Source organism: Juglans microcarpa x Juglans regia, chromosome 8S, assembly GCF_004785595.1.
Source record: "Juglans microcarpa x Juglans regia isolate MS1-56 chromosome 8S, Jm3101_v1.0, whole genome shotgun sequence".
Lineage (NCBI taxonomy): Eukaryota > Viridiplantae > Streptophyta > Magnoliopsida > Fagales > Juglandaceae > Juglans > Juglans microcarpa x Juglans regia.
The window spans coordinates 7712303-7724350 of NC_054609.1; the positions used below are offsets into that span (position 1 = coordinate 7712303).

Below are 12048 nucleotides of genomic sequence, written 5' to 3' on the forward strand. Positions count from 1 at the left end.
TGTTGAGAAAAATAGTGACATAGTCAATGGGAAAAAGCAAAGCAGTAGACCAAGCTGCTGAGAGTTTGCCGTCACTTGACCGTAATCCAAGGTACAAGCAGTGAGTAAAAGAGTGGCCCATCACTGGGAAGCCTCTGATCTTTGTATTAAGCCTATGTTTTTGTATTTCTAATTTAATAATAGCATGAAAAACAGAGTAACATTAAAGAGCTATGGCACTCTACTTGTTTACATTTGGACAAAGTTATCCTTTATCATGTTGTTCTTCACTGCACATGTTCTTGTTTTGCCGCCAATCTCATAACAACTGGTTGGCAGCTCATGAATGGCAATGGCTGGGAACTCAACCTTCTAGAGCTCTTTTATTGCTTGCCACCTTTTCCGCCGTTTGATATCAGCTGAATGTGCTAATTGAAATTTGAAACCGACTAAAAAGCCTATAAAAGAGGATATATGGGGCCATACATACCCTGGGTATCTTGAGACGCAAGAGATTTGTCCTGGGTATCTTGAGACGCAAGAGATTTGTCCTACTTTGTGAGTGACATGTGTCGAGTGGTACCTTTTGAAGACATGTGTCGAGTGACATGTGCGGAGTGGTCATAGTCATACTCTATCCCTAGTTCTTACGCCAATTTCTTTGTGTGCCTATCTTCAAATAATGAGATCCCCCCACCTACGGCTACTTTCTTTGTGCGCTTTCCCTCTCCTTTTTGTTGGTGGTGACGCCAATACTTCAATGGGAGAAAAGGAAAAAAAGGAAAAGGAAAGAGTTATCATTCAACTTATTGGTATCTGTATTTATTTTACTTTATTTATATACCAAAACAAAAGAAAAAACATAGCCAAAGTCCTACTTGTTTAGCTGGAAACTGGTATATATATATATATATATGGCTTATTCAATTACTCCTCTGTATATACAATTACATCGAAACCTACCCTTAAGGGTTTCTCCATTCAATATCCTTCTTCTCTCACAGAAAGACTAATGGGGAAGAAACTTCAGTGCTGTTTCTCCTTCTCCTTATAACTTCATCAGGTACGTAAACCGGTATACATAGCTACTACAATTACTTCTATCAGTAAACACAAAATGTTGGTGTTTTCCGGTTGTCAAATGGTCATATCTTAGATGCCAAAGACGAGATTCAAGTTATCAAGGTCTCTCCATATTTTATTCCAAAGTTGTCAGAGTCTCTCCATAAGTTTTGAAGCTTAACGAAGATGACCTTGGTTGAGCCTTGAAACTGTTTTGTACCATTTCCCATGCATCGTTTGCTTTCTTTACACAGAATATTATATGATAAATAGACTTACTTGCTTACCCCTTGATTTATAATCCTTAAGGCAGTAGCACTTGGCTCCAAATTCTCCTGTCTAAGATCTTGGGAGATGAATATTGTCTCCGGCATCATAGTCTTCTCCATTGAAAATAGGGACTTGGTTGGATGTAAAGGCAAACAAAGTATCTCCACAATTTGCTGCCAGAAGCATTGCAGGAGAGTGTTTCTAATTAAAGGAAAAAGAATTCAGGCGTGGGATAAGCCTACTCTTATACCAAAATTTGTTGGCAATGTGAGAAAATGGAATTTTTATTGATAAGTGAGCAAACGGATTACAATGAGTACTCTGTTTTTCACTAATGCAGAGCTGCTGCACCTACAATTGTTTCTTCATACATACATAGGCGGACATCTGTACATATCAATATCCCAAATTTCTTTTATCCACAAATTTCTGTGCAAAAATTACAAACCAACTTTCGATTGAGAAGTTTTACTTGTTTGTGTATTGTCAAATTTCAGGTTCAGCAGCCATTCTTTCCTTCGTGAATGAATGTAGCTACACAGTGTGGCCCGCAACTTTCTCTGGAAATGGTCCCACCCTCGGGGATGGTGGGTTTTCCTTGGCACCGGGACAATTGGTCCAGCTCATTGCAGATCCCGGCTGGTCCGGCAGGGTCTGGGCCCGAACTGGCTGCAACTTCGACTCCTCGGGCAACGGTAAATGCCTCACTGGTGAATGTGGCTCGCTGAATTGTATCGGAGATGGCCAGCCACCTTTTACGTTAGCCCAGTTCATCATCGCATTGGGAACCACCGACAATAACTTCTACGATGTCAGCCTGGTCGAAGGCTACAACGTCGGCATCCGCATCAATGCCACCGGCGGAACAAGTGACTGCCAGTACGCGGGCTGCATCGCCAACTTGAACTGTCCCCCGGAGTTGCAGGTGGTTGATGTTTCTGGCTCGGTGGTCGCGTGCAAGAGCGCGTGCGAGGCATTCAACGCGGCCCAGTTTTGTTGCGCCGACGACTACTCGACGCCACAAACTTGCTCGCGGACTCAGTACTCGGAGATGTTCAAGAAAGCGTGTCCGAACGCGTATAGCTACCCTTACGATGATGTTTCAAGCCGTTTCACTTGCTCTGGGTCGAATTTCTTGATCACGTTTTGCCCAAAAGGGTTGTGATCATTATTGACAGATTATAAGCACGCAAGTAGTGCTTTGTGAATGGTTTTGTTTCAAGAGTATTTCCCACAGCTTCAATACTTTGTGCCATTTTGTTATCGTATGTCAATAAATATATATATATATATATATATATATATCCCTCTTTTAATTTCTTGAACACATATATGTAGTAGCTATGATGAATACATATATGATATATGAATGAATGGTTAAACAAGATCTGTACTAGCTTTGACGAATGCCAGTTCCGGCAGCTGTTTTGGCCCCAGACCGAACCCAAACCGATTGTTAGTCAGATTCTTGCGCAACATTCAACCATTACCAGGGGTGAAATGCTATAAAAAGGGGAATAAAAGGGAATGAATACGAACCACAATGAAAAAAATGAAGCTTTTCTTTACTTCTTCTAAGGCCTCCGGCCGAAACTCTGTTCACTCAACATTTTTTTTCTTCGACTCTCTACAAGCGGCTTTAGATTACAAAGCTCTGAAAACCCAGACATAGTAACCTTAAATAGTTAAACTACCCACCCAACTTAATATTTTTGGTCTATGTGAAAGGAAACCTACATCTAAGGCTGGCGCATTACATGCAAACGGCTGCATATCATACAAAAGAACAAAGCTAACAGATTAAAACACCAACCACAATAATATGTTAAAACTAATTTCATCATGCGCATGGAAGGATCAAACAAGGACTAATATCTTCTGAAGATGTTCCTGGAGAGGCAGGTCTAACCCCCTTCTCCCGGCATGTGTTGAAGGCCAATTCGAAGCTCATATACGGGAGGTCGGACCGACTAGGAGGGGGCCTCAACCAATTGCCTGTGCATATCTACACATGAACACAATAGTACAAAGCTGGCGGGGATTTTTTTAACACTTACTGCTGTCCGTGCGCTTCATCCCTCATTTGTTTATTCATATGAAAATTGCAGCGATTGCACTTGGCTGACTATGCCTATTCTAACAATATAGCTTCCAGGTCAAAAGACACACCAAGAGCTCGGATATATTTAAATTATGAACTTAAAAAAAGTGCTTTTTCACTAATGTGAACTAATCATTCTTCGCATTGAAGCCATTCTCCAAAAAGAACAATATCAAAAATCAATTGGACATAGTGGGTCTCACTTCATCTGCAATGCAGGAAAACAAGACCACAATAGTAACACATTCTTATTTTTTTGGTCTCACAAGTCCTCAATATGTATACAATTCTGCTACAGGTACCCGTCTTTGGGTACCCGTTGCGGAATCGTCTGACATAGTCATGCCCACGTCACTTTAAAAAAAAAAAAAAGGAGCAAAGAAGATCGATTTCATAAATCAATGTTTGCACTCTCAGAAAGAAAAGTGAGGACGATTCATCGTCTCACCTTGCCTTCATCGTCTTCAACGTCCCACTCCTTCTCTCTCATTCGAATTCTTCCTCACAACCCACGTACGCATGCACAGCAAGCTTCACGCAGCAGCGATCACAGCAAATCCGCCATCGGCCCCAATAGATCCACGGCCCCACTCTTGCATGCACACACCAACAGCCGCTGCCACCCTAACATCTACCATAGAGAAGCCCCGAGAACAGCTGCTGCCACCAAACCGAGGACCACCGTAGAGAAGCCCTGTCGCACTGCCCAGCCATTATTCCTCTACTTTGGCTCCCGAAAACAAAGCACCGCTCCCTCCACATGAGCCACTGCCTCGCCACCCTGAAGCTAAGCCAGCCACCGTCACTGCTCCTCTCTCAGACAACCACTGAAAGCTACTGCCCAACCAAAGCGTCGACAGCACCATCACCTCTATTTTTCTCACTCAAAACAGAGAATTTTACCCACCAAACCACCGCACCTCGCCAGCCACTCCAAGATGTCGCCAACTGCACGAAAAAGGCCACCGGATAGACCCAAGCCACCCCAGCCCGTTGCAACCCCTTACGGTGAGTACTCCCTCTCTCGACTTACTCTCTTCTTCTCTCACCCAAGATTTACTCGAGCCAATCATCAAGAAATCCAACCCCTAGAGATTCCAGTTTCAACCATACTGATTTTGTACTTCATGGTGAACGGTAAGAATGCAAGCAGTGTGAGCCCGAGGTAGTCCAATTTCGGTAATCTGGGTTTCGACAAGGAGAGCGAGCTAGGCGTGCTCGGAAATCCCACGACGGCGACTAGACGGAATGTTGGGATCAGATGAAAATGTTGCCAAACGACGGCGACTACAGACGGAATGTTGTGTTTGTTTCACAACAAGCTTCAGTCGTTTTCACAAAGACGAAGACGAAGTCAAAGGAGAAGATGAGAAGAAGAAGAAGATGAGAGGTATCAATTTGAACGAAACACCCGTTTTATTTTGTACAAGTGGATGGCCGTGTACACCGAATTTGCAAACGCCAGGTGCAAACAGTTTTTTTCATATGCATATCGTCACCCTTGTATTTCCCTTCCCCCATAAAACAGTACAGTTTGAGTAAGATTTTTTTTTTTTTTAATCGGTAAGGGAACTTCAATCATGATGAGCATGAAAACCACCAAAAAGTAGGTTTTCTGTAATTTCATCATAATTAAACAAAGAACCAGCCAACTAAAACATAGGAAAAATGAAAAAGACACAAGTCACCATGGTCCATAGCTAGGGCCTGTCCAACCATGATGTCGAAATTTTGATGAATTTTGATGGAATTAATGCCTAAACCCTTCAATTACTCTATAGTCTTTACACATATCATTTAATCACAATAACACATCACATTGTAAAGGTATAAATGATCATATGCAACCTCAATATAAACTTCAATGTTGCAGTCATAGACGAAGCTAACAGTTCTATATATTTTTGTTGGATCTATTAGAGATCACCATAAGTGTGCATTACATCAAAGCTACCTAATTTATCTTGGGTTGGCATATGAAGCTTATCGCTCAGATGACCCTTTTAGGCTACATTTGGGTAGTAAAGTCTTCTCAACACTTTCCAATTATTCTCGTACTAATGAAAATACTTCACATGCCAAATGCAATGAACATTCTTCGTACTAAAGTCTCTCCAAAAATCACTATAATATTTATCACTATTATATATAAATAAAAAAATAAAATTACTATAATATTTATCACTATTAAATAAAAATAAAAAATAAAATCACAAAAATATTTATCACTATTAAATATAAATAAAAAATAAAATCACTATAATATTTATCACTATTCTATATAAATAAAAAATAAAATCACTATAATATTTATCACCATTATATATAAAAAATAAAATAAAATCACTATAATATTTATCACTATTAAATATAAATAAAAAATAAAATCACTATAATATTTATCACTATTATATATAAATAAAAAATAAAATCACTATAATATTTATCACTATTAAATATAAATAAAAAATAAAATCACTATAATATTTATTACTGTTATATATAAATAAAAATAAAATCACTATAATATTTTTCACTATTATATATAAAATAAAATAAAATCACTATAATATTTTTCACTATTATATATAAAATAAAATAAAATCACTATAATATTTATTACTATTATATAGAAATAAAAAATAAAATCACTATAATATTTATCACTATTAAATATAAATAAAAAATAAAATCACAATAATATTTATCACTGTTATATATAAAAATAAAATCACAATAATATTTATCACTGTTATATATAAAAATAAAATTACTATAATATTTATCACTATTAAATATAAATAAAAAATAAAATCACTATAATATTTATCACTATTATATACAAATAAAATCATCATTAAAAAAAATCAATCATTGATGGGACCCACACATTTTTCAATTATCTATCTAAAAGTCAACAACTTAACATACTTTATACATCCAAACAACTCAAAACCTACAAACCCACTTTAATCTCTACTCATAATTATTTATATTCTCACTATCCAAACGTAGCCGATCTTTATTTTTTATGTTTTCGGACACTCCTTTGTTCTTAATATATTTATTTTATAATAAACTACGTGATGTTACATAAAGAGGGTCGGTCATCTAAACGAGAAGCTTCATATGACCCGGTAGCAGAATTCTTTAGAGAATGGGCTTCCTCAATGTTTAGCTTATAGAAAACAATTGATTCAGAGATGTTATTGTTATACTGTTCGGTTCTGAGCCCACCCATGATTTTAAGTTATAGGAGAACCATTCAAAGCCCACCCATTCGCATGGTAAAAGAATCACTTCAGCCCGTATATGTAGTTTTTTAGTTCACTTCAAGCTCAAGTCTCTGCTAAGCCCAGTTCAGAGTTACTTCAGCCCCATCTTCTCCATCTCAAACAAACATATTTTCTTACTCGTTAGTCCATATTTCCTTGTTTTTCATCAACTTTTCCCTTTTCGAAGCTTGTCCTCTCTCCATCTCTCTTTGAATCCTCCACAACAATTTGTAAATGATTTATTATTAGTTAATAGCACGTATTATTTTATATTTTATATGATTGATAATAATAATAAATTAGATAGAATTATATCTTTATAGTGAATATTATACACGCGAGTAACACATAGAGACACTTTCCGTTATATTTAACACTATTGGTAGATTGAAGAGAGGGAATGATAAGTTTTGAAAGTATGCAGGTCTACTTTGATGTAATTATTAGTTTTCGAGCACATTATGAATTAAGTGAAAATTAGAAGGGACAAAGTGTAATTAACCCATGTTTTATATAGTCCCTTTGAAAAAAAAAGGTAAGATCTATTTAAAAAAATCTACTCTTTTGTGATGGGTCTTTTTTTTTTTTTTTTTTAAGAGACTTGCTAACCTTAAATTTGTACATCATATCATACAAAGTGTACACAGTTTTCATTTAAAATATTAATTTATGTTAGAGTTATTTGAATTTTATTTCATTTTGATGAATATAAATTAAAAATAATAACATTTTAATAACGAGTTGTAAAAACAATTGCGCAGAAGTTTTGTAAAAGGGTTACTTTCCTTTTCCCAGTTACCTTTATTTGTTTCAGCATAAGTTGCTTCTTGTTTGCTCCTCTATTTCCTTGAGTTTCAATTTTCTCTATGTATCATTTAAAAGCCCATTTTCAGGAAGAATGGGCCAAACTTTGGATTTTTGGGCTTCAATGGTTTCCCTTCCTTGGGCTTCTAGTGGGCTCACATTCACCCTACAAAAGGAGGTAACTTCAGGATTTTTGGTACTGGTTGTTCACTTGGTGCATCTCTTTTACGGCGTGGTTTTGGCACTTTGTTACTTCCCAGCTTCAACCTATAGAGTGTATCCACGTGCCGTGCCGTGTCTATCTCTCTTCGAATTATAAAAAATAATCTAATTAAAAAACTGTATAAGACCTCATATTAAATTTCCTTGAGTAGTTGTAAATTCTTAGCTTAGTCTAAAATATAGCTGCAATGAAGTACTATTTAAATAGTTGAAAGTAGTTCGTCTCATCAGAATAAAGAATAACTCCTTGATGAACATGATTTATCTATTGTTATTATTTTGAGTTCTTTTTTCAACTCCTTGAACGGTCATTAATTCTTTTTTCGTTGTTGTAGACGTGTTGTTTATCTCATTATCAATATCGGTATTATTTTAATTTATTATCATAAAAGTCGCAGTTCACACTATCAAGAATGAATATCCAGCTTTCTGGATGCGACATGGGGTCAAAGGACCAATCAGAATTAATATACATGATACTTTAATGGTGATAATTATAATTTCTAAAATGTTTTTGTTTTGATTATATATATATATATATATATATATATATATATAATATATATAATCTGTAAATGTCGCAAATGTCAAGGTGATCAGTAGGCTTGCGTGATACGTAAAAGGAAAAAGCTAAACTAAGAAATGGGCCTAAAAATGCTGACCGGGACTGGACAGGTCACATACAAGTGGTCCAACATGTATCTTATTTTTGACTTGAGTTTGAGGTTGTATTTAGATATTAAATTGAGTTGAGTTGAAATAATAAAATATTATTAGAATATTATTTTTTAATATTATTATTATTTTGATATTTGAAAAAGTTAAATTTTTTAGTATATTCTATGTTGAAATTTAAAAAAATTATAATAATAAGTTGAGATGAGTTGAGTTTGATTTAGTTTCCAAACGTACCACAGTGTCTTCAAACCAGCAGCTAGCTGCTTGGTCTAATTTGGATCCTTTTTATAGCTTTAGGAGCAAGGTAGATTTAGGCTAGGTGATGATAAAATATTATTAGAATATTATTTTTTAATATTATTATTATTTTAAGATATAAAAAAATTATAATGATGAGTTGTGAAACCAAACGTACTATATTAAAAAACTCATACCCTCTGCAATAGAGTAATGATGCTACAAACGAGGGTGTTGTTAACCACTAATTAATAAGCTCTCTCTCCCTCTAGTTGATGGTGATTTAATGGCATATATTGCACGATAAGATAATGGTGTCAAGAATGTCATGATCTTTTCATCCTCACAATATCATGACTCATGAAATCCCACTCTCTGCCCCCACATAATCAACCTATACAAGTCATTGTGGCAAGAGCTGGTTCCATCGATCCATAATATAAAGAGATGAGGGTTCTTTAATATGAGGCACCGCGCGCGGTAGGTTTAGGTTGAAGACGTACATCAGATCCAACAACCTACTTTAGCAGACTACTAACCAATTCTAACTATATATTCTTTGCTTAATCCACATGGTACCTTGGAGGAGACACCAAATACAAAAAGAAAAACAATAGATATATAATATATATATATATAACAAACTAATGTAGCAGAATCCGATGGGTAGCTTTACCATTTGTAGTTTCTTGCAACTTGGGAAGTTGATTGAGTGTGCTATTCTAGACATTACTAATTACTGCATTGCATTCCTCTCTTTTTCCCCTGCATGCTTCATACCTGAATGGCCTGTTTTTCTTTCTTACTCCCTCCATTCCATTGCTAGCTGTTAATAGTATTGGGCAATGATCTGAGGAGCTTTGAGCTACTTGGGTAATGACATTAGAGTCAACATACATATTAAACCAAGCATAGTTGCCCATTCCTCTGTCTAGCCTTTCCTTAGTAAAGTCCCTCCCTTCTCTATTATTGCTCTAGGTAAAACAGTCACCTTGAAAACTCACCTCGCTTAGGCCAAAATCATCAACTGCCTCTCTGAAATCTTCCATCTAGTTATAAGGTCTCATAGCTGCTCTATGTTTCTCATTTTGATGTAAGATTTCATTGAAATCTCCCAAGCATAACCAAGCTGTATTATCAGATGGCTTAAGACCTCTAAGAAGTCTCCAACTGTCAACTCTTTTAGTAGCTTTTGGGTGCCCATAAAAACTAGTTAAGAGCCATTTCTTTCCTGTATCAGGTTGGGTCACCTTAAGAGAGATGTGCCTTCGGGTATAAGAATCAAGTTTAACATTCTCATAATTTCTCCATAAGAATGCAAGGTCACCACTACACCCCTTACTATCCACAATAATACTATGATTAAAGCCAATCTGGTTCCTAACTTTCTCCACCTTATTCCTATTACACTTTGTTTCAATGAGAAAAACAAAGTCATAGCACTTAGTAATCAGTAAATGGTGAAGTTCACAAATTGTTCAATGGTTTCCAAGCTCTTAACAGTTTCAACTTAAATAATTCATGGATTTTGGTGGGGCTGCACAGCAGCCACAACCTTTTGCTCCTGAGTTATGCTCCCATCAAGAATGAGCTTGTTTTTAGGCCTTTTTGTGGAGTGTAAAGGCAATAATTCCATTGAGTCATTAAAGGCAGTACGGTACCTCCATTTCTCTTTCTCCTTCACAAATCACACTAGAAAGAGGAACATCATATTGTTGGAGAAAACAATTAGCTCAAGAATTTGGTATCTCCAACCTTTTCGTGTTCCAATGGCAACGGATTATAAAAGGAGGAAACAAGTAGGGATAGATAAGAGAAAGTGGGATCATGAGGATGCTAAAAGGAAAACGGTGAAGTAGGTGTTAAAGACTATTGAATATTAAACTTTATAAACCCTTGCCTCCAAAATGGAGGTCTTACCAATTTAATACTAATTTGTTAAAGGGTTTGCAAGATACTTATACCACATTTGATACAAAATACAGACTCTAAGGCTAGTAAAGCATGTATCATTAATTATTCAATACTCATCATATACAATAGGATTATAGTAGCCGATAATTAGCATAATTTGACATATATGAATACGTTTGTGACGTATTGAATAGAATATATCACACGACAATTGCATTGACATATCTTTACTTCGATTTTACTAAAGTGACAACTTTTCTTTTCTTTTTATGATTTAGGGTATTTAGATTAGTATATTTCGATCACAAAAAATGATAAAGATATTATTACTTTTACACAACTTTTATACAATTAACATGAAAGCCACCAAAAAGTAGGTTTTTCGTAGTTTCGCTATAATTAAACAAGGAACCTGCCAACTAAAACATAGAAAAAACGAAAAGAAAAAGGAGAAAATGATATTCCTTTACTGTGGGGCAATCAACACCAGTGTAGCCATTTTCTCATTCACGAATCTTATTAGAGTCATTGGCCATGTCTATTACAATTGCTGGGGCAAGAGCCCGCAAAAAATATCAACGTAAAACCGATACCAAAAAACGAAATATCATAAGAGTGCAATTCCACAAGCAAGCTTGTATTTTGTGGACTGACTACGAAATAGGAAAAGAGGGAACCAAAAGCTCCCTTTATTGAAAGGGTGGCAAATCGTGTTTTTGGATCGCGTTCATGTCATGTCAAGTCATGAATATTTGATTATATAGATCAATTCGAACCCAATCCGTTAAATTAAACATTCAAACTTTCAAATTTTAACCCAAACTATTTAGATAACGGATCATATCGTGTCATCCATTTTGACCCATTTAATAATTAATTAAAAATATGTTATCATGACATGACTCATTTAAATCCATTTGTTTCATTGAAATAGATTGAACTAAAACACATAACTCATTTAACTTGATTAACATAATTTTATATAAAAATTAAAATCTATATTTATTAATAATTACAATATTTTAAAATATATATATTAATATTTTTCAAATTTTAACATATAATAAAACCAATATTACAAACCATACAATAATAAATATGAGTATAGATCTAAAATTACAATCTTAACAATAAAAACATAAACATACTGAGAAATATCAATAATACAACTTAACAATAATAAAATTTTAATTTTGAAATAAATTCATTTTTTTTTATAAAATTTTAAAATAAATTCTAAATAGATTAAAACGGATTGATTCTATATTAAGCAGGTTAACACGTTATTAATCCATTTATAAATTGTATTACAATAGATCAATTCATTTTAATTAAAATTTGTTAACATCAAATTCAAACCTTCTAATTTTATATTCACGTTGATTCACAGGCTGTGTCATATTAAGACCCTTGTGCGGTTTACTGCAGTCATGACCATGAAATCCTAGAAAGCGATGGCACCTTCTGTCACGCCCAAAAGTCAGATTTATTGTAAGAATATGGTGA

The 12048-nt window shown here is 35.1% G+C and overlaps 2 protein-coding genes across 4 annotated transcripts in view; one reads left to right on the plus strand and one right to left on the minus strand.

Annotated features, from left to right (window-relative positions):
• Nucleotides 1-2529, plus strand: part of LOC121244070 (pathogenesis-related protein 5-like) — a 37501-nt gene extending 34972 nt beyond the window's left edge. The window contains exons 1-2 of one of the 3 annotated variants that reach the window (XR_005936374.1): nucleotides 942-1042; nucleotides 1809-1940. Coding sequence is in view for 2 of the 3 variants with exons in the window: in XM_041142113.1 (XP_040998047.1) it covers nucleotides 1809-2476 (668 nt within the window). In the remaining variant the exon portion in view is untranslated. Of the gene's footprint in view, nucleotides 1-941; nucleotides 1043-1808 lie in introns of those variants that run through there. The other 2 variants (XM_041142113.1, XM_041142114.1) reach the window with 2 other exon arrangements.
• The window catches only part of LOC121244067, a 57057-nt gene that overhangs the window by 28172 nt on the left and 16837 nt on the right, over nucleotides 1-12048 (minus strand). The gene's annotated exons all lie outside the window — the stretch shown is intronic.